At 52.7% G+C, this 22,983-nt stretch overlaps 3 protein-coding genes across 3 annotated transcripts; all 3 read left to right on the top strand.

The window, feature by feature from the left end:
- Window positions 1-2,054: 2,054 nt before the first annotated feature.
- Window positions 2,055-2,978, top strand: LOC143173929 (olfactory receptor 14A16-like). The gene has a single exon (XM_076364041.1). It carries the CDS (start codon window positions 2,055-2,057, stop codon window positions 2,976-2,978), a length of 924 nt encoding a protein of 307 aa, XP_076220156.1.
- Window positions 2,979-11,773: 8,795 nt separating this feature from the next.
- Window positions 11,774-12,697, top strand: LOC143173928 (olfactory receptor 14A16-like). Its single transcript, XM_076364040.1, has one exon. It carries the CDS (start codon window positions 11,774-11,776, stop codon window positions 12,695-12,697), a length of 924 nt encoding a protein of 307 aa, XP_076220155.1.
- Window positions 12,698-21,492: 8,795 nt separating this feature from the next.
- LOC143173927 (olfactory receptor 14A16-like) lies at window positions 21,493-22,416 on the top strand. Its single transcript, XM_076364039.1, has one exon. The coding sequence runs from the start codon at window positions 21,493-21,495 to the stop codon at window positions 22,414-22,416; it is 924 nt and encodes a 307-aa protein (XP_076220154.1).
- The last annotated feature ends 567 nt before the right edge of the window (window positions 22,417-22,983 follow it).

Raw genomic sequence — 22,983 nt, 5'->3', positions numbered from 1 at the left:
AGAAAGAGAGAGGCTTAGCTCTCCCCATGGCACGTGACTCCATTTGGTCAGCTGAATACCTCTATAGGCTGCCCAGGACATAAGGAATATCTCCAGGTTCAGGTGTCCTACATGTGGGCATCTGATGTCATTCCACCTGGCACAGTTAATTTCCCAGCAGCCTCCAAGAAGATGCCCCCAGATGCTGCCCTGTCTCTCAGCATTGCTCCCCTAGAGCTTGCAGTCACCTGCACACATCTTAGACCACCCCCTGAACCGCAGATGGCACCAGGTGCTGGGGTCTGAACAGCTCCCTCCTGCTCTCTATCTCCATTCTTGCCATGGGAGCTGAGAGAAGGAGCTGACATGCAGGTGCCAATTTTGTGCACAGATGAACTGATGCAAGAGGAATCCCACCTCCTGTGGGTTGTGGTCTGCATGGGAGGGAGATGAGACCCCTTCTAGCCCCAGGACTACAGACCCAGGATGAGATGCCTCCATTGACTCTGCAGAAACCCTTCCCTCAGCAGGGGTAAAGGAGATCCCTCCCTGTCACTGTCTGGGTGTCCTGCCTGATGATGAGACAAGAAAAAGGGATTATAGGACCTAACTCTGTCTCTGGGAACTGACACAGCAGGAAAGTAGTCTCTCTGCCCAGCTGAGGGAGGGAACATCAGTGACTCCTTCAGCCTGTTTCACAGCAGGTTTCCCTGGAGGCCCAGGGACAGCTTTGAGGGAGCCCAGAGGGGGCAGGGAAAGTGCTGCCCTAGGCTGGTCCTCTGCTGCTGAGCTGGGCTGGGCTCCTGGGATGGAGGGAGCTCATGGCAAGCGGGCAGCGCTGCCGAGAGACAGCTCTGCCCAGGAGCAGCTCCTCTGCAAAGCGCAGCAGGGCTGAGGGCACTGCCTGCAGGCACCGAGGGGAGAGGAGCGAGGCAGAGAGAGAAGGCAGCGTGGAGTGGGAGGAGAGCTGAGTGTTCACTGTGGGAGAAATGTTCACAGCCCTTAACACAGTAAGTCTCTGGCTGCAGGGCAACACAGCTGCGGTTCCTGGAGCGATCTCCTAAAGCTGGCACATAACCACAGCTTATGGAATCTGTCAGGAGGACTCTCAGTGTTTCTCTAGCGTAGAGGAGGAGGAGGTGTTCCAGAGCAGGGCTTCCCTGCTGCCCTTTCAGAGGGACAGGGCATGAGGTTTCCCTTCTCCCAGGGACGGCTGCAGGGCTGTGAAGGTGGGTGTGCAGCCAGGGGTGCCCAGGGCTGTCCTTGCGAGCAGGGTCCCTGCGCCCCAGGGGGCTGTGTGCCAGGGCAAGGGACTCTGCCGCCTGCCAGGGTCAGCACTCAGCCTGCCTGGTGAACTCCCCACGGTGCTGCAGGGAGAAGCTGTGGGTGGAAGAAACGACCCCCAGCAGGGCAGAGTCCTTCTGCTGCTGAGAGGGTGCTTTGTGGGTCAGGGCTGCTCACAGCTCCAGACCATTTCTAAGGCATTTCCAAGGAGTCTTTCAAGGATGACATCAAAGCAACATTTTCCTGCAAGGGAAGGAATCTGTGCTTTCCGTTTTCTGCTCTTGGTGGGTTGGGTGGGCAGTGGGAAATGGGAATTTATTTCTCCACTCTGTAGAAGGCCCTGAGACCCCAGTTCTGGTTAAGACTTTTCTGAGCTGCTCCTCAGACCCTGCACACACAGAGATGCCCCTGGGCGGTGTCCTACTGCCAAGAGGGGTCTGCAGGGCAGAGCTGAGCACGCAGTGGGTGGGATGGAGCCTGTGAGCAGTGACAGGGAGGAGACATGGGGACAGAGAAACAGCTCCTGGCAGGGACAGCTCCAGGCAGCAGAGATGGGCAGGAGTGTAGGGAGCTGAGAGGGAGCTCCCAGAAATGCCGGGGGAAGGGGGATCTGGGCACCTCCTTGCCACCCCCTGCCATGCCAGACCCCTTCCCCGGAGCAAGCCCCTGCTGTCCTCTCCCACACAGTAGAGCTCTAGGGAAAATGAAGTAGATTTTGTTCACACTAGTCTAATATAAACATTTTACTGCCTTTTCCTCCTTGGACAGGTTCAAATGCCCAGAGGGACCAAATGTCCAACAGCAGCTCCATCACCCAGTTCCTCCTCCTGGCATTCGCATACAAGCGGGAGCTGCAGCTCTTGACCTTCTGGCTCTTCCTGGGCATCTACCTGGCTGCCCTCCTGGGCAACGGCCTCATCATCACCGCCGTAGCCTGCGACCATCACCTCCACACCCCCATGTACTTCTTCCTCCTCAACCTCTCCCTCATCAACCTGGGCTCCATCTCCGCCACTCTCCCCAAAGCCATGGCCAATTCCCTCTGGGACAACAGGGCCATCTCCTACCGAGGATGTGCTGCACAGGTCTTTTTCTTTTTCTTTTTTATATCAGCTGAGTGTTCTCTCCTCACGGTCATGGCCTACGACCGCTACGTTGCCATCTGCAAACCCCTGCAGTACGGGACCCTGCTGGGCAGCAGAGCTTGTGCCCACATGGCAGCAGCTGCCTGGGGCAGTGGGTTTCTCCATGCTGTGCTGCACACGGCCAATACATTTTCGCTCTCACTCTGCCGAGGCAATGCCCTGGACCAGTTCTTCTGTGAAATCCCCCAGATCCTCAAGCTCTCCTGCTCAGACTCCTACCTCAGGGAAGTTGGGCTTCTTGTGGTTACTGCCTGTTTAGTCTTCGCCTGTTTTGTTTTCCTTGTGGTGTCCTATGTGCAGATCTTCAGGGCCGTGCTGAGGCTCCCCTCTGAGCAGGGACGGCACAAAGCCTTTTCCACGTGCCTCCCTCACCTGGCCGTGGTCTCCCTGTATGTCAGCACTGGCATGTTTGCCTACCTGAAGCCCCCCTCCATCTCCTCCCCAGTTCTAAATCTGGCAGTATCATTTCTGTATTCAGTGGTGCCTCCAGCAGCGAACCCCCTCATCTATAGCATGAGGAACCAGGAGCTCAAGGATTCCCTGAAGAGACTTATCACTGGATGTTTTTAAGGAGCAATAAACTGCCCATCATCTTCTGCAAATCTTGTAATGTAACTCATTACAGGCTGAGACTTTCTTTCGTAGATTGTTTTTCAATTTTCTTGGTTGTAATAATGCTGTCCACAAAAAAGTGTCCTTCTTCATGTCGCATCTGTTTCAGTATCGACCTGTGTATTGTGATCCACGGACTGTTTTAAATGAGGAGCCGTGCTCTCTGTGTGTTAAACAAAATTTTGTGCCACCTTGTGCCAGGGTAAATGTGTGTCTAACAGTGGCTCAGAGCTGGCCTCTTTCATAGCATCTCTGTAATAAAGTAGGATCGCCTTATTATTTTTATTACTATTTTATTTCAATTATTAAACTGTTTTTATCCCAACTCACGAGTTTTTCTCACTTCTGCTCTTCCAATTCTACCCCCCATCCCACCTAGGGGGGGAGGACTGAGCGAGCGGCTGTGTGGTGCTCAGTTGCTGACTGAGGTTAAACCACGACACTGGTGCAGCGCTTTCATGTCCGGCTCTTTCTCCAAAGAGGCCTGAGGAACTGCACCCCTGAAGTTCCTCATAGGAACACCTCTACGTGTTACGTGTTCAGGAGTAAAAAGCTTGTGCCTGTTTGTGGCCTTTTAGAGACATAGGACTGGATTTAGGAGTCACCAGTCAGGCTCTGGTGACAGGTCAGGTGGTGAGTGTAATTAAAGGGACACACCCAGAGCTTTCCCACAGGTGACATTGAAGACACCCATCCTCTAAGATGAGAATCTGGAGCTGCCTGGAGAGCACGGTGGTTCTCCAGGGTCAGCATGTTCCTGGGGTTGTGTTGGGATGGAAGAGGTCGGCAAAGATGGGGACTGGGGCCTTAAGTCCAGGACATGTGCAGACCTCCTCTGGGCACTCTCCAGTGGCTCCCCACCTGCCTAGAGCAGGAATTCCCACAGAGGGACACACTAGTGCAGGTGTGGTCACACCACGGCTCCCTGGAGGGGGATGAAAACTCAAGATGTCTGGGTGGCCATGTTCCTCCTAACACATCCCCCTGTGCAGCTGGCCTTGCTCATGGTGAGCATGCACCACTGGCTCATCTGGTGTCCTTCGTAGTGCCCAGGCCCTTCTCCTCAGGGTCACTGCTCAGCTGGTCACGTTCCCTCATATACGGGGGGTTATTATCCCCCCCCCCCTAGTGCAGGACTGGGCACTTCTCCTTGGAAAACTCCAGAGGTTTTTGTTGGCTGAATCCCAGAGTTGCTCAAGGTCATAGCATCATATATAATAACTATCAATAGACGAGCTCCAGGGACGCCTGGATCAATAGACAAGCAGCAAGAATGCTGATGGCTGATGACGCTGCAGAAATACAGTTGCTTTGCAAAGTCTTACTATGATGGTCATCAGTACTGTGTGTGTGTTAATTAGTGATTAGTCAAATCATTTTGTACCTCAATGCTTGAATGTTATAAGAACCCTTTCTAAAACCACATTTGAGGTACCCCAATTTCGCTCAGACACCTCATGCGCTTGAATAAATATTTGCCCTTGGTAGTTCTGTACTTTGTGTCCGAGCCTCTCTCCTCGGACAGCACGGGCCAGTTGCACATTTTCCTAACACAAGTGACTGATGGCCACTGCACTGTGGCAAGGTCTCTCCCTTCTCCATGCAGGAGATGTAGGGCAGTCCAAGAAGACAAGGCACTTCACACCGGGGTCTCCACTCATGTGCCTACACTCCCAAACTGCTGTTTTTAACTCTCCCCCAACCTTTACTCGCCCCCTTGATAAGACAGTCAAGGAACAGACAAACATCTGTTGATGTTGACATCGATAGAGTAACAGCCACGGCACGGTGGGACAAGGCACACAGCTTGGAGTGCTGCAATGGATGGGTATCGGCTTTTCAGGAGGGACAGGCTGGAAGGATCAGGAGTGGGGTTCCCTGAAAGTGAAGACTTTAACGGGATGTATGGAGCTCCTCTGTGGGGTGGGTGAAGAGTTTGGTGATCCCTTGTGAGGGAGGGTCCGAGGAGAGGCCAGTAAAAGTGGCCTCTCATGGTGGGAGATAAGGAACCCACAGTCAGGGTGAGGAAGTGGGTACAGTCTTTTTGAAGCATGCCAAGGAAGCCTCTGGCTGTAGAAGCCTGGGTCTCCCTGGGGCCTGCAATGACCCTGGCATTTTCTGAAAGGGGAACACAGCAGCATGCACAGTCCAGGCGGTTCCTGGAATATCTTAGGACAACAAGCAGAATGGAAGAGTGCAGACGATGGACCTCAGAGGAGCAGACTTGTGCCTCTTCTGGGGAGTTTCAGTGGGGATCCAATAGTCAGCACCACTGAAGGGCAGCAGAGCTCAGTACAGCTGGTCTCCAAGGACAGCATCCTCCAAGCAGAAGATTTCTCTGTATCAAAAATCAGTTTGAAACCTGAAAGCGAATTCAAGGCAATCATAAGGAGCTTTTCCTACTTCAGGAACACTTCCAGAAGAAAACAAAGATACTGACTGGACACTGCTGTATTTAGGAAGAGTAGGTAAAGACAGATCTGAGATCCTCTATGTCCTTTTTGCCTCAGACTTCACCAGCAAGTTATCTCAGGCCTTTGTGCCTCAAGGCAGGACTCTGGAGAAGAACAGCCAACAGAGGACAGGAGTCCAATCAGGGGCTACTTGAGCAAACTCCACCATTACCAGTACAAGGGAATGGACGGGTCACATCCAGGGGTGCTGAGAAAGTAAGACAATGTCACAGTGAGGCCACTCTCTGTCATCTTTGAAAGGTCATGGAGACTGGCGGGACTCCCTGACAGCTGGCAAAAAATAAATGTTGCACAGATCGTTCAGAAAGGTCCAGGGAATGAGCTGGGGAGCTAAAGGCTGCTTAGCTTCACTTTAGATGGGGAACGTGTCCCAGAGCATGTCCTCTTGGATTGCATTTCTGGGTGCCTGAAGGAGAAGGTGACTGGATGAACTCAGGGAACATGTACACCGGTAGCGGTCTGGCACGTGGAGCGCCGTGGTGTTATGCCATTGTACAACCCCATAAAATTTGGCCATCTCCAAATAAGGGACGGTATGAGGGAAGTGCTAGCAGGTGGGGCCACTGCTTGACAGCAAAGAGATACGAGCAGCATCTATCCAACTTATCCATCCTTCATTGCTCCCAGCTCCATTTAGATATGAGACGTAGATGTGAAATGTAGAAGAATAAACATGTCCTCAGAACACAGTTTCTCCATGCAAAGTGCTGGGATGAAATGTGTTTTTGGAAATGGCTGCATAAACCTATATTTCCAAAGGGGGTGAGAAAGTGCCATCAGCTTGCTGCTCCGTGTCATGTTCTATGGAAAAAATCATGAGACTTTACAGACCAGCACCAAAGATCTGAAAATGCAGACTTCCTGACCACTTATCACACCCAGGCCTTTCCTGCATCTGTTTCAACTTCTGCCTACCATCTTCCTCCAGGGCTTGACTCAGTTGCCCACACCGAGGGGGCAACTTCCTCCAGGATCCATGGGAGCAGCTGAAGCCTCCACAAGGGACTGGGAAATGTGAGCCAGGACCGACAAGAGCCTTTCTGGAGCAGGAGCTGGTGGACAGACAGGGGAGGCCAGGGCATCTCAGTTGAGACAACCGATTTCTCTTCTTGGACCAGAAAGGTAAGCCTGGGCAATTGCACCTGAGGTGTCCTACACTGTAGCAGGTCACTCTCATCCCTGTCTTCACCTACAATGGAGTCACATGTAACTTACCCTCCAGCGAATGACAAATGAGGGGATCTGCGTGTTGCAGAGTCTACTTGAAGATGCTCCTGAGCCCCTGACATTTTGGGAGTAGTGCAGCTTTAGCTCTTCAAGAGAGAGCATTTCATTCCCTCTGCCTGTTTGCTTGCCTCTGGGAATGGAGGGAGCTTGTGACTTCAACGTGTGACTCACTGTGTGCAGAGAGCGACTATGGACAGAGTCCGGGGCAGGGAGAGTTTTGGGGGACCTTGGGGTGATCTGTGCTTGACACAAAAATGGGTTTGCGATTAGCCTAAGGCCGTCCAGAATGGAAAGTGAACTTCGGTGGAGGTAACGTGGACTTACCATACAGCTGAGGAAGGTCTTTTGTTTATTGAACTCTGCCTTCCTTTGGTTTTCTTTGTTGGCAATTAAGAAACATCCTTCCGTGTCAGCTCCTTTTCCCAGTAAAGCAGGTGGGAATTGGTGCCCAGGAGCGGAAACATGCAGCTACAGACTTCAGTGGGGAAAGCTCAGGTTTGAACAGGCTGCTCTAAGTCCTAGTTGCCTGGTGAGAGAAATGGTGGGTTTCAGACAAAAGACTGTCCGTAGAGGGTCTGACATAAAGGGTCTTGACTTCCATATTCAGGCTCCATTAGGAGACGTTCAGGATCAATATTGTCTGGAGATTGCTGATATCACTTAATGTGTGTAAGAAGAAATATAAAGAAAAATTTTAAAAAAGAAGGAATCCTAACTTGTTCTTGTTTAGTATTGAAATCTATTGGCTTCTGAAATCTCTCAAAAGAACCCCATAAGAACTGAGGAATTAAGGAACACTACGCACAGACACTTGGCTTGTTAGGGCGTTTTGCATGTTAATGAGCCCTCTAGTGGCAAGATCCTGCAGGTCCTGGCAGATTGAAGAAGCCTCAAGAGAAGTAAAAGTCAGCAGCAAAACTCGGAGTTCCTGAGGGTGTTAGCAGGCCCCACTGATGCCCATCACCGGAGAGACCGTGGAGGGCATGACCAGAGAAGATTCCCGTCCCTGGGGACTGGTGAAGCAGAAAGTCAGAAGCACTGGTTACAGGTGGAAAAGCAAATGTGGAGGTGGCTCTGAAAACCTTTGATGCATTTCCTCAATCAAGAGAGCAAAGGCCTGAGCCCTGTCCCCTGGGAAAGGGGATTCTTCCCTCATGGGAGTCTCGGGGCTTTTCCTGGGGGCAGTGAGAGGTGGGGGTGTGCAATGCTGAGTGCAGGACAGTGGTAGGACACGTCCCAGCCTCTGTGGAGGTGAGGAGGCAACAAGGCACTGGGAACATAAGGAACTGCTGTCCTCTCATGGACCCCCCCTGGAAGAGACAGCAGCCATAGCTGAGAGAACAAGGATCTCAGTTCTGTTGGGGGCTGTCCCAGCCCCACCAAGGCCCTTGCTTGTCCGCACCACAGGCTGTCCTACACTCTCCTATACCTGTGCCTGTTTCCTTGAAACCTTTAAGCACCCCCTTGGTTCCCTGCCTTACTCTGAGCTGGGATCTCCCAAGCTTTACTGGTGTCTCTTTATCCTCACTGGTTGTGTCTTCAAACACAAAGTTTTCTGAGGATTTGCCAGTGCCTGTGAGTTCCCAACAACTCCCCCAGTTTCTTCCAAAGCCCTGCTAATGCTCCCCTAGCCCCCAGACTTGCTTAAATCTTCGCTCCATCTGCTAGCACTGACCTTGGCCAATCTGGCAGCTGTGCTATAAAGACCTGTGTCCCAAGCTGTGTCCCAAGCCCCTCCAGAAACCTCCAGGACTCTTTGCACACTGTTGTGGTCTCCTCCCAGGGAATACCAGGGTAATTCAAGTCCTCAAGGGGACTTCAATGTGTTCTCTGTCTCCCACCACAATGGCACCCTTACCAGTCTCTCCTCTGACCCTCACTGTCAAGGGCTCACCCAATTTCTTCATCCCAGAGAGGAGCTGAACACATCTAAGCAGCTCCTTCACACCAAGGACACCTCCCCTCTCAACTTTCCGGCCTGTCTCTCCTGATGATCCTGTACCCACCCATCACAGCACCCCAATCCTGTGAGCTGTCCCAACACGCCTCAGCTGTTATTCCCTCCAAGTGGAATGAAGAGAGTGCACGCAGAGCTCCAGCTCCTCCTGGCTGTGCCCCAGGCTGAGGGCATCCGTGCACGTCTGGGCTGCAGCACCTCAGCTGTGGCACATGTGGGCTGGGACCAGACATGGAATGGGGAAACCTGCTATGAGGTGCCCAAGACCTCAAGTGTGCAAAGGCTTTGCTTCAGGGCAGAGACATGGTGGAGTGGAGAGCAGATGGCAATGTGAAGAAGAAATGAAGTGCCCACAAAGAAGGCAAAGCCTGCTGTCTCCAAGGCCAAAGAGAAACAGAGCTGGGCAATTTGCAGGAGAGCAGGAGAGGGGTTTGCTGTCTGAGGTGTCTCTGCAGGCTCTGAGGGCTTGTGGTGGAGGTGAAGCTGATCTCAGGAAGGAAGAGATGATGTTGAGAGTGTCCTTGAGTGTGGACCTCCTGCGATACCGGCACAATGAAATTCATTGGCCTGACCCATGATTGTGACATCGAGGGGATGGTTAAACGATGGGGGAGAGAAGAACTGGTAGAGATTGAGAGGGAAGGCATACGAGCGGGGACCCTGGTGTGATGTGCTTGGCATTCATGCACTGCCCAGCATCTACTGGATAGAGAAGGGACAGACCTTATGTCGCTGCAACGGTGGGATTCAGTCATTGGCCCAAAGGCCCCAAATCTGTCTGAGATGCCCTGGGTGGTGCCTGTCACACAACTAGTCTGAATGGGGATCGGGTTCTTGTACAGGACCTGTGCTGTCCATGTCAGCTGCATGCAGTTGTGCTGGAGCGCCCTGGCATCTCACATAGCGCTACAGGCCTGTATTTGGAGATTCAATTAAGATTCAGCTGCCCGAATTAGTTGAGACAATGAGAGTGCAAGGAATGCTTTGACAAAACTGCCATTCTACTGGAAGGACATGTGCAAAATAGAGCTGATGGAGAAGAGAAAGAGAGAGGCTTAGCTCTCCCCATGGCACGTGACTCCATTTGGTCAGCTGAATACCTCTATAGGCTGCCCAGGACATAAGGAATATCTCCAGGTTCAGGTGTCCTACATGTGGGCATCTGATGTCATTCCACCTGGCACAGTTAATTTCCCAGCAGCCTCCAAGAAGATGCCCCCAGATGCTGCCCTGTCTCTCAGCATTGCTCCCCTAGAGCTTGCAGTCACCTGCACACATCTTAGACCACCCCCTGAACCGCAGATGGCACCAGGTGCTGGGGTCTGAACAGCTCCCTCCTGCTCTCTATCTCCATTCTTGCCATGGGAGCTGAGAGAAGGAGCTGACATGCAGGTGCCAATTTTGTGCACAGATGAACTGATGCAAGAGGAATCCCACCTCCTGTGGGTTGTGGTCTGCATGGGAGGGAGATGAGACCCCTTCTAGCCCCAGGACTACAGACCCAGGATGAGATGCCTCCATTGACTCTGCAGAAACCCTTCCCTCAGCAGGGGTAAAGGAGATCCCTCCCTGTCACTGTCTGGGTGTCCTGCCTGATGATGAGACAAGAAAAAGGGATTATAGGACCTAACTCTGTCTCTGGTAAGAGAACTGACACAGCAGGAAAGTAGTCTCTCTGCCCAGCTGAGGGAGGGAACATCAGTGACTCCTTCAGCCTGTTTCACAGCAGGTTTCCCTGGAGGCCCAGGGACAGCTTTGAGGGAGCCCAGAGGGGGCAGGGAAAGTGCTGCCCTAGGCTGGTCCTCTGCTGCTGAGCTGGGCTGGGCTCCTGGGATGGAGGGAGCTCATGGCAAGCGGGCAGCGCTGCCGAGAGACAGCTCTGCCCAGGAGCAGCTCCTCTGCAAAGCGCAGCAGGGCTGAGGGCACTGCCTGCAGGCACCGAGGGGAGAGGAGCGAGGCAGAGAGAGAAGGCAGCGTGGAGTGGGAGGAGAGCTGAGTGTTCACTGTGGGAGAAATGTTCACAGCCCTTAACACAGTAAGTCTCTGGCTGCAGGGCAACACAGCTGCGGTTCCTGGAGCGATCTCCTAAAGCTGGCACATAACCACAGCTTATGGAATCTGTCAGGAGGACTCTCAGTGTTTCTCTAGCGTAGAGGAGGAGGAGGTGTTCCAGAGCAGGGCTTCCCTGCTGCCCTTTCAGAGGGACAGGGCATGAGGTTTCCCTTCTCCCAGGGACGGCTGCAGGGCTGTGAAGGTGGGTGTGCAGCCAGGGGTGCCCAGGGCTGTCCTTGCGAGCAGGGTCCCTGCGCCCCAGGGGGCTGTGTGCCAGGGCAAGGGACTCTGCCGCCTGCCAGGGTCAGCACTCAGCCTGCCTGGTGAACTCCCCACGGTGCTGCAGGGAGAAGCTGTGGGTGGAAGAAACGACCCCCAGCAGGGCAGAGTCCTTCTGCTGCTGAGAGGGTGCTTTGTGGGTCAGGGCTGCTCACAGCTCCAGACCATTTCTAAGGCATTTCCAAGGAGTCTTTCAAGGATGACATCAAAGCAACATTTTCCTGCAAGGGAAGGAATCTGTGCTTTCCGTTTTCTGCTCTTGGTGGGTTGGGTGGGCAGTGGGAAATGGGAATTTATTTCTCCACTCTGTAGAAGGCCCTGAGACCCCAGTTCTGGTTAAGACTTTTCTGAGCTGCTCCTCAGACCCTGCACACACAGAGATGCCCCTGGGCGGTGTCCTACTGCCAAGAGGGGTCTGCAGGGCAGAGCTGAGCACGCAGTGGGTGGGATGGAGCCTGTGAGCAGTGACAGGGAGGAGACATGGGGACAGAGAAACAGCTCCTGGCAGGGACAGCTCCAGGCAGCAGAGATGGGCAGGGAGTGAGAGGGGAGCTGCTCCCAGAAATGCCGGGGGAAGGGGGATCTGGGCACCTCCTTGCCACCCCCTGCCATGCCAGACCCCTTCCCCGGAGCAAGCCCCTGCTGTCCTCTCCCACACAGTAGAGCTCTAGGGAAAATGAAGTAGATTTTGTTCACACTAGTCTAATATAAACATTTTACTGCCTTTTCCTCCTTGGACAGGTTCAAATGCCCAGAGGGACCAAATGTCCAACAGCAGCTCCATCACCCAGTTCCTCCTCCTGGCATTCGCATACAAGCGGGAGCTGCAGCTCTTGACCTTCTGGCTCTTCCTGGGCATCTACCTGGCTGCCCTCCTGGGCAACGGCCTCATCATCACCGCCGTAGCCTGCGACCATCACCTCCACACCCCCATGTACTTCTTCCTCCTCAACCTCTCCCTCATCAACCTGGGCTCCATCTCCGCCACTCTCCCCAAAGCCATGGCCAATTCCCTCTGGGACAACAGGGCCATCTCCTACCGAGGATGTGCTGCACAGGTCTTTTTCTTTTTCTTTTTTATATCAGCTGAGTGTTCTCTCCTCACGGTCATGGCCTACGACCGCTACGTTGCCATCTGCAAACCCCTGCAGTACGGGACCCTGCTGGGCAGCAGAGCTTGTGCCCACATGGCAGCAGCTGCCTGGGGCAGTGGGTTTCTCCATGCTGTGCTGCACACGGCCAATACATTTTCGCTCTCACTCTGCCGAGGCAATGCCCTGGACCAGTTCTTCTGTGAAATCCCCCAGATCCTCAAGCTCTCCTGCTCAGACTCCTACCTCAGGGAAGTTGGGCTTCTTGTGGTTACTGCCTGTTTAGTCTTCGCCTGTTTTGTTTTCCTTGTGGTGTCCTATGTGCAGATCTTCAGGGCCGTGCTGAGGCTCCCCTCTGAGCAGGGACGGCACAAAGCCTTTTCCACGTGCCTCCCTCACCTGGCCGTGGTCTCCCTGTATGTCAGCACTGGCATGTTTGCCTACCTGAAGCCCCCCTCCATCTCCTCCCCAGTTCTAAATCTGGCAGTATCATTTCTGTATTCAGTGGTGCCTCCAGCAGCGAACCCCCTCATCTATAGCATGAGGAACCAGGAGCTCAAGGATTCCCTGAAGAGACTTATCACTGGATGTTTTTAAGGAGCAATAAACTGCCCATCATCTTCTGCAAATCTTGTAATGTAACTCATTACAGGCTGAGACTTTCTTTCGTAGTTTGTTTTTCAATTTTCTTGGTTGTAATAATGCTGTCCACAAAAAAGTGTCCTTCTTCATGTCGCATCTGTTTCAGTATCGACCTGTGTATTGTGATCCACGGACTGTTTTAAATGAGGAGCCGTGCTCTCTGTGTGTTAAACAAAATTTTGTGCCACCTTGTGCCAGGGTAAATGTGTGTCTAACAGTGGCTCAGAGCTGGCCTCTTTCATAGCATCTCTGTAATAAAGTAGGATCGCCTTATTATTTTTATTACTATTTTATTTCAATTATTAAACTGTTTTTATCCCAACTCACGAGTTTTTCTCACTTCTGCTCTTCCAATTCTACCCCCCATCCCACCTAGGGGGGGAGGACTGAGCGAGCGGCTGTGTGGTGCTCAGTTGCTGACTGAGGTTAAACCACGACACTGGTGCAGCGCTTTCATGTCCGGCTCTTTCTCCAAAGAGGCCTGAGGAACTGCACCCCTGAAGTTCCTCATAGGAACACCTCTACGTGTTACGTGTTCAGGAGTAAAAAGCTTGTGCCTGTTTGTGGCCTTTTAGAGACATAGGACTGGATTTAGGAGTCACCAGTCAGGCTCTGGTGACAGGTCAGGTGGTGAGTGTAATTAAAGGGACACACCCAGAGCTTTCCCACAGGTGACATTGAAGACACCCATCCTCTAAGATGAGAATCTGGAGCTGCCTGGAGAGCACGGTGGTTCTCCAGGGTCAGCATGTTCCTGGGGTTGTGTTGGGATGGAAGAGGTCGGCAAAGATGGGGACTGGGGCCTTAAGTCCAGGACATGTGCAGACCTCCTCTGGGCACTCTCCAGTGGCTCCCCACCTGCCTAGAGCAGGAATTCCCACAGAGGGACACACTAGTGCAGGTGTGGTCACACCACGGCTCCCTGGAGGGGGATGAAAACTCAAGATGTCTGGGTGGCCATGTTCCTCCTAACACATCCCCCTGTGCAGCTGGCCTTGCTCATGGTGAGCATGCACCACTGGCTCATCTGGTGTCCTTCGTAGTGCCCAGGCCCTTCTCCTCAGGGTCACTGCTCAGCTGGTCACGTTCCCTCATATACGGGGGGTTATTATCCCCCCCCCCCTAGTGCAGGACTGGGCACTTCTCCTTGGAAAACTCCAGAGGTTTTTGTTGGCTGAATCCCAGAGTTGCTCAAGGTCATAGCATCATATATAATAACTATCAATAGACGAGCTCCAGGGACGCCTGGATCAATAGACAAGCAGCAAGAATGCTGATGGCTGATGACGCTGCAGAAATACAGTTGCTTTGCAAAGTCTTACTATGATGGTCATCAGTACTGTGTGTGTGTTAATTAGTGATTAGTCAAATCATTTTGTACCTCAATGCTTGAATGTTATAAGAACCCTCTCTAAAACCACATTTGAGGTACCCCAATTTCGCTCAGACACCTCATGCGCTTGAATAAATATTTGCCCTTGGTAGTTCTGTACTTTGTGTCCGAGCCTCTCTCCTCGGACAGCACGGGCCAGTTGCACATTTTCCTAACACAAGTGACTGATGGCCACTGCACTGTGGCAAGGTCTCTCCCTTCTCCATGCAGGAGATGTAGGGCAGTCCAAGAAGACAAGGCACTTCACACCGGGGTCTCCACTCATGTGCCTACACTCCCAAACTGCTGTTTTTAACTCTCCCCCAACCTTTACTCGCCCCCTTGATAAGACAGTCAAGGAACAGACAAACATCTGTTGATGTTGACATCGATAGAGTAACAGCCACGGCACGGTGGGACAAGGCACACAGCTTGGAGTGCTGCAATGGATGGGTATCGGCTTTTCAGGAGGGACAGGCTGGAAGGATCAGGAGTGGGGTTCCCTGAAAGTGAAGACTTTAACGGGATGTATGGAGCTCCTCTGTGGGGTGGGTGAAGAGTTTGGTGATCCCTTGTGAGGGAGGGTCCGAGGAGAGGCCAGTAAAAGTGGCCTCTCATGGTGGGAGATAAGGAACCCACAGTCAGGGTGAGGAAGTGGGTACAGTCTTTTTGAAGCATGCCAAGGAAGCCTCTGGCTGTAGAAGCCTGGGTCTCCCTGGGGCCTGCAATGACCCTGGCATTTTCTGAAAGGGGAACACAGCAGCATGCACAGTCCAGGCGGTTCCTGGAATATCTTAGGACAACAAGCAGAATGGAAGAGTGCAGACGATGGACCTCAGAGGAGCAGACTTGTGCCTCTTCTGGGGAGTTTCAGTGGGGATCCAATAGTCAGCACCACTGAAGGGCAGCAGAGCTCAGTACAGCTGGTCTCCAAGGACAGCATCCTCCAAGCAGAAGATTTCTCTGTATCAAAAATCAGTTTGAAACCTGAAAGCGAATTCAAGGCAATCATAAGGAGCTTTTCCTACTTCAGGAACACTTCCAGAAGAAAACAAAGATACTGACTGGACACTGCTGTATTTAGGAAGAGTAGGTAAAGACAGATCTGAGATCCTCTATGTCCTTTTTGCCTCAGACTTCACCAGCAAGTTATCTCAGGCCTTTGTGCCTCAAGGCAGGACTCTGGAGAAGAACAGCCAACAGAGGACAGGAGTCCAATCAGGGGCTACTTGAGCAAACTCCACCATTACCAGTACAAGGGAATGGACGGGTCACATCCAGGGGTGCTGAGAAAGTAAGACAATGTCACAGTGAGGCCACTCTCTGTCATCTTTGAAAGGTCATGGAGACTGGCGGGACTCCCTGACAGCTGGCAAAAAATAAATGTTGCACAGATCGTTCAGAAAGGTCCAGGGAATGAGCTGGGGAGCTAAAGGCTGCTTAGCTTCACTTTAGATGGGGAACGTGTCCCAGAGCATGTCCTCTTGGATTGCATTTCTGGGTGCCTGAAGGAGAAGGTGACTGGATGAACTCAGGGAACATGTACACCGGTAGCGGTCTGGCACGTGGAGCGCCGTGGTGTTATGCCATTGTACAACCCCATAAAATTTGGCCATCTCCAAATAAGGGACGGTATGAGGGAAGTGCTAGCAGGTGGGGCCACTGCTTGACAGCAAAGAGATACGAGCAGCATCTATCCAACTTATCCATCCTTCATTGCTCCCAGCTCCATTTAGATATGAGACGTAGATGTGAAATGTAGAAGAATAAACATGTCCTCAGAACACAGTTTCTCCATGCAAAGTGCTGGGATGAAATGTGTTTTTGGAAATGGCTGCATAAACCTATATTTCCAAAGGGGGTGAGAAAGTGCCATCAGCTTGCTGCTCCGTGTCATGTTCTATGGAAAAAATCATGAGACTTTACAGACCAGCACCAAAGATCTGAAAATGCAGACTTCCTGACCACTTATCACACCCAGGCCTTTCCTGCATCTGTTTCAACTTCTGCCTAACATCTTCCTCCAGGGCTTGACTCAGTTGCCCACACCGAGGGGGCAACTTCCTCCAGGATCCATGGGAGCAGCTGAAGCCTCCACAAGGGACTGGGAAATGTGAGCCAGGACCGACAAGAGCCTTTCTGGAGCAGGAGCTGGTGGACAGACAGGGGAGGCCAGGGCATCTCAGTTGAGACAACCGATTTCTCTTCTTGGACCAGAAAGGTAAGCCTGGGCAATTGCACCTGAGGTGTCCTACACTGTAGCAGGTCACTCTCATCCCTGTCTTCACCTACAATGGAGTCACATGTAACTTACCCTCCAGCGAATGACAAATGAGGGGATCTGCGTGTTGCAGAGTCTACTTGAAGATGCTCCTGAGCCCCTGACATTTTGGGAGTAGTGCAGCTTTAGCTCTTCAAGAGAGAGCATTTCATTCCCTCTGCCTGTTTGCTTGCCTCTGGGAATGGAGGGAGCTTGTGACTTCAACGTGTGACTCACTGTGTGCAGAGAGCGACTATGGACAGAGTCCGGGGCAGGGAGAGTTTTGGGGGACCTTGGGGTGATCTGTGCTTGACACAAAAATGGGTTTGCGATTAGCCTAAGGCCGTCCAGAATGGAAAGTGAACTTCGGTGGAGGTAACGTGGACTTACCATACAGCTGAGGAAGGTCTTTTGTTTATTGAACTCTGCCTTCCTTTGGTTTTCTTTGTTGGCAATTAAGAAACATCCTTCCGTGTCAGCTCCTTTTCCCAGTAAAGCAGGTGGGAATTGGTGCCCAGGAGCGGAAACATGCAGCTACAGACTTCAGTGGGGAAAGCTCAGGTTTGAACAGGCTGCTCTAAGTCCTAGTTGCCTGGTGAGAGAAATGGTGGGTTTCAGACAAAAGACTGTCCGTAGAGGGTCTGACATAAAGGGTCTTGACTTCCATATTCAGGCTCCATTAGGAGACGTTCAGGATCAATATTGTCTGGAGATTGCTGATATCACTTAATGTGTGTAAGAAGAAATATAAAGAAAAATTTTAAAAAAGAAGGAATCCTAACTTGTTCTTGTTTAGTATTGAAATCTATTGGCTTCTGAAATCTCTCAAAAGAACCCCATAAGAACTGAGGAATTAAGGAACACTACGCACAGACACTTGGCTTGTTAGGGCGTTTTGCATGTTAATGAGCCCTCTAGTGGCAAGATCCTGCAGGTCCTGGCAGATTGAAGAAGCCTCAAGAGAAGTAAAAGTCAGCAGCAAAACTCGGAGTTCCTGAGGGTGTTAGCAGGCCCCACTGATGCCCATCACCGGAGAGACCGTGGAGGGCATGACCAGAGAAGATTCCCGTCCCTGGGGACTGGTGAAGCAGAAAGTCAGAAGCACTGGTTACAGGTGGAAAAGCAAATGTGGAGGTGGCTCTGAAAACCTTTGATGCATTTCCTCAATCAAGAGAGCAAAGGCCTGAGCCCTGTCCCCTGGGAAAGGGGATTCTTCCCTCATGGGAGTCTCGGGGCTTTTCCTGGGGGCAGTGAGAGGTGGGGGTGTGCAATGCTGAGTGCAGGACAGTGGTAGGACACGTCCCAGCCTCTGTGGAGGTGAGGAGGCAACAAGGCACTGGGAACATAAGGAACTGCTGTCCTCTCATGGACCCCCCCTGGAAGAGACAGCAGCCATAGCTGAGAGAACAAGGATCTCAGTTCTGTTGGGGGCTGTCCCAGCCCCACCAAGGCCCTTGCTTGTCCGCACCACAGGCTGTCCTACACTCTCCTATACCTGTGCCTGTTTCCTTGAAACCTTTAAGCACCCCCTTGGTTCCCTGCCTTACTCTGAGCTGGGATCTCCCAAGCTTTACTGGTGTCTCTTTATCCTCACTGGTTGTGTCTTCAAACACAAAGTTTTCTGAGGATTTGCCAGTGCCTGTGAGTTCCCAACAACTCCCCCAGTTTCTTCCAAAGCCCTGCTAATGCTCCCCTAGCCCCCAGACTTGCTTAAATCTTCGCTCCATCTGCTAGCACTGACCTTGGCCAATCTGGCAGCTGTGCTATAAAGACCTGTGTCCCAAGCTGTGTCCCAAGCCCCTCCAGAAACCTCCAGGACTCTTTGCACACTGTTGTGGTCTCCTCCCAGGGAATACCAGGGTAATTCAAGTCCTCAAGGGGACTTCAATGTGTTCTCTGTCTCCCACCACAATGGCACCCTTACCAGTCTCTCCTCTGACCCTCACTGTCAAGGGCTCACCCAATTTCTTCATCCCAGAGAGGAGCTGAACACATCTAAGCAGCTCCTTCACACCAAGGACACCTCCCCTCTCAACTTTCCGGCCTGTCTCTCCTGATGATCCTGTACCCACCCATCACAGCACCCCAATCCTGTGAGCTGTCCCAACACGCCTCAGCTGTTATTCCCTCCAAGTGGAATGAAGAGAGTGCACGCAGAGCTCCAGCTCCTCCTGGCTGTGCCCCAGGCTGAGGGCATCCGTGCACGTCTGGGCTGCAGCACCTCAGCTGTGGCACATGTGGGCTGGGACCAGACATGGAATGGGGAAACCTGCTATGAGGTGCCCAAGACCTCAAGTGTGCAAAGGCTTTGCTTCAGGGCAGAGACATGGTGGAGTGGAGAGCAGATGGCAATGTGAAGAAGAAATGAAGTGCCCACAAAGAAGGCAAAGCCTGCTGTCTCCAAGGCCAAAGAGAAACAGAGCTGGGCAATTTGCAGGAGAGCAGGAGAGGGGTTTGCTGTCTGAGGTGTCTCTGCAGGCTCTGAGGGCTTGTGGTGGAGGTGAAGCTGATCTCAGGAAGGAAGAGATGATGTTGAGAGTGTCCTTGAGTGTGGACCTCCTGCGATACCGGCACAATGAAATTCATTGGCCTGACCCATGATTGTGACATCGAGGGGATGGTTAAACGATGGGGGAGAGAAGAACTGGTAGAGATTGAGAGGGAAGGCATACGAGCGGGGACCCTGGTGTGATGTGCTTGGCATTCATGCACTGCCCAGCATCTACTGGATAGAGAAGGGACAGACCTTATGTCGCTGCAACGGTGGGATTCAGTCATTGGCCCAAAGGCCCCAAATCTGTCTGAGATGCCCTGGGTGGTGCCTGTCACACAACTAGTCTGAATGGGGATCGGGTTCTTGTACAGGACCTGTGCTGTCCATGTCAGCTGCATGCAGTTGTGCTGGAGCGCCCTGGCATCTCACATAGCGCTACAGGCCTGTATTTGGAGATTCAATTAAGATTCAGCTGCCCGAATTAGTTGAGACAATGAGAGTGCAAGGAATGCTTTGACAAAACTGCCATTCTACTGGAAGGACATGTGCAAAATAGAGCTGATGGAGAAGAGAAAGAGAGAGGCTTAGCTCTCCCCATGGCACGTGACTCCATTTGGTCAGCTGAATACCTCTATAGGCTGCCCAGGACATAAGGAATATCTCCAGGTTCAGGTGTCCTACATGTGGGCATCTGATGTCATTCCACCTGGCACAGTTAATTTCCCAGCAGCCTCCAAGAAGATGCCCCCAGATGCTGCCCTGTCTCTCAGCATTGCTCCCCTAGAGCTTGCAGTCACCTGCACACATCTTAGACCACCCCCTGAACCGCAGATGGCACCAGGTGCTGGGGTCTGAACAGCTCCCTCCTGCTCTCTATCTCCATTCTTGCCATGGGAGCTGAGAGAAGGAGCTGACATGCAGGTGCCAATTTTGTGCACAGATGAACTGATGCAAGAGGAATCCCACCTCCTGTGGGTTGTGGTCTGCATGGGAGGGAGATGAGACCCCTTCTAGCCCCAGGACTACAGACCCAGGATGAGATGCCTCCATTGACTCTGCAGAAACCCTTCCCTCAGCAGGGGTAAAGGAGATCCCTCCCTGTCACTGTCTGGGTGTCCTGCCTGATGATGAGACAAGAAAAAGGGATTATAGGACCTAACTCTGTCTCTGGTAAGAGAACTGACACAGCAGGAAAGTAGTCTCTCTGCCCAGCTGAGGGAGGGAACATCAGTGACTCCTTCAGCCTGTTTCACAGCAGGTTTCCCTGGAGGCCCAGGGACAGCTTTGAGGGAGCCCAGAGGGGGCAGGGAAAGTGCTGCCCTAGGCTGGTCCTCTGCTGCTGAGCTGGGCTGGGCTCCTGGGATGGAGGGAGCTCATGGCAAGCGGGCAGCGCTGCCGAGAGACAGCTCTGCCCAGGAGCAGCTCCTCTGCAAAGCGCAGCAGGGCTGAGGGCACTGCCTGCAGGCACCGAGGGGAGAGGAGCGAGGCAGAGAGAGAAGGCAGCGTGGAGTGGGAGGAGAGCTGAGTGTTCACTGTGGGAGAAATGTTCACAGCCCTTAACACAGTAAGTCTCTGGCTGCAGGGCAACACAGCTGCGGTTCCTGGAGCGATCTCCTAAAGCTGGCACATAACCACAGCTTATGGAATCTGTCAGGAGGACTCTCAGTGTTTCTCTAGCGTAGAGGAGGAGGAGGTGTTCCAGAGCAGGGCTTCCCTGCTGCCCTTTCAGAGGGACAGGGCATGAGGTTTCCCTTCTCCCAGGGACGGCTGCAGGGCTGTGAAGGTGGGTGTGCAGCCAGGGGTGCCCAGGGCTGTCCTTGCGAGCAGGGTCCCTGCGCCCCAGGGGGCTGTGTGCCAGGGCAAGGGACTCTGCCGCCTGCCAGGGTCAGCACTCAGCCTGCCTGGTGAACTCCCCACGGTGCTGCAGGGAGAAGCTGTGGGTGGAAGAAACGACCCCCAGCAGGGCAGAGTCCTTCTGCTGCTGAGAGGGTGCTTTGTGGGTCAGGGCTGCTCACAGCTCCAGACCATTTCTAAGGCATTTCCAAGGAGTCTTTCAAGGATGACATCAAAGCAACATTTTCCTGCAAGGGAAGGAATCTGTGCTTTCCGTTTTCTGCTCTTGGTGGGTTGGGTGGGCAGTGGGAAATGGGAATTTATTTCTCCACTCTGTAGAAGGCCCTGAGACCCCAGTTCTGGTTAAGACTTTTCTGAGCTGCTCCTCAGACCCTGCACACACAGAGATGCCCCTGGGCGGTGTCCTACTGCCAAGAGGGGTCTGCAGGGCAGAGCTGAGCACGCAGTGGGTGGGATGGAGCCTGTGAGCAGTGACAGGGAGGAGACATGGGGACAGAGAAACAGCTCCTGGCAGGGACAGCTCCAGGCAGCAGAGATGGGCAGGGAGTGAGAGGGGAGCTGCTCCCAGAAATGCCGGGGGAAGGGGGATCTGGGCACCTCCTTGCCACCCCCTGCCATGCCAGACCCCTTCCCCGGAGCAAGCCCCTGCTGTCCTCTCCCACACAGTAGAGCTCTAGGGAAAATGAAGTAGATTTTGTTCACACTAGTCTAATATAAACATTTTACTGCCTTTTCCTCCTTGGACAGGTTCAAATGCCCAGAGGGACCAAATGTCCAACAGCAGCTCCATCACCCAGTTCCTCCTCCTGGCATTCGCATACAAGCGGGAGCTGCAGCTCTTGACCTTCTGGCTCTTCCTGGGCATCTACCTGGCTGCCCTCCTGGGCAACGGCCTCATCATCACCGCCGTAGCCTGCGACCATCACCTCCACACCCCCATGTACTTCTTCCTCCTCAACCTCTCCCTCATCAACCTGGGCTCCATCTCCGCCACTCTCCCCAAAGCCATGGCCAATTCCCTCTGGGACAACAGGGCCATCTCCTACCGAGGATGTGCTGCACAGGTCTTTTTCTTTTTCTTTTTTATATCAGCTGAGTGTTCTCTCCTCACGGTCATGGCCTACGACCGCTACGTTGCCATCTGCAAACCCCTGCAGTACGGGACCCTGCTGGGCAGCAGAGCTTGTGCCCACATGGCAGCAGCTGCCTGGGGCAGTGGGTTTCTCCATGCTGTGCTGCACACGGCCAATACATTTTCGCTCTCACTCTGCCGAGGCAATGCCCTGGACCAGTTCTTCTGTGAAATCCCCCAGATCCTCAAGCTCTCCTGCTCAGACTCCTACCTCAGGGAAGTTGGGCTTCTTGTGGTTACTGCCTGTTTAGTCTTCGCCTGTTTTGTTTTCCTTGTGGTGTCCTATGTGCAGATCTTCAGGGCCGTGCTGAGGCTCCCCTCTGAGCAGGGACGGCACAAAGCCTTTTCCACGTGCCTCCCTCACCTGGCCGTGGTCTCCCTGTATGTCAGCACTGGCATGTTTGCCTACCTGAAGCCCCCCTCCATCTCCTCCCCAGTTCTAAATCTGGCAGTATCATTTCTGTATTCAGTGGTGCCTCCAGCAGCGAACCCCCTCATCTATAGCATGAGGAACCAGGAGCTCAAGGATTCCCTGAAGAGACTTATCACTGGATGTTTTTAAGGAGCAATAAACTGCCCATCATCTTCTGCAAATCTTGTAATGTAACTCATTACAGGCTGAGACTTTCTTTCGTAGATTGTTTTTCAATTTTCTTGGTTGTAATAATGCTGTCCACAAAAAAGTGTCCTTCTTCATGTCGCATCTGTTTCAGTATCGACCTGTGTATTGTGATCCACGGACTGTTTTAAATGAGGAGCCGTGCTCTCTGTGTGTTAAACAAAATTTTGTGCCACCTTGTGCCAGGGTAAATGTGTGTCTAACAGTGGCTCAGAGCTGGCCTCTTTCATAGCATCTCTGTAATAAAGTAGGATCGCCTTATTATTTTTATTACTATTTTATTTCAATTATTAAACTGTTTTTATCCCAACTCACGAGTTTTTCTCACTTCTGCTCTTCCAATTCTACCCCCCATCCCACCTAGGGGGGGAGGACTGAGCGAGCGGCTGTGTGGTGCTCAGTTGCTGACTGAGGTTAAACCACGACACTGGTGCAGCGCTTTCATGTCCGGCTCTTTCTCCAAAGAGGCCTGAGGAACTGCACCCCTGAAGTTCCTCATAGGAACACCTC

This window comes from Aptenodytes patagonicus, unplaced genomic scaffold (assembly GCF_965638725.1).
Source record: "Aptenodytes patagonicus unplaced genomic scaffold, bAptPat1.pri.cur scaffold_462, whole genome shotgun sequence".
Taxonomy (NCBI): Eukaryota; Metazoa; Chordata; class Aves; order Sphenisciformes; family Spheniscidae; genus Aptenodytes; species Aptenodytes patagonicus.
Note: the sequence above shows the minus strand (reverse complement) of the source record. Positions and strands in the feature narration are given on the sequence as shown.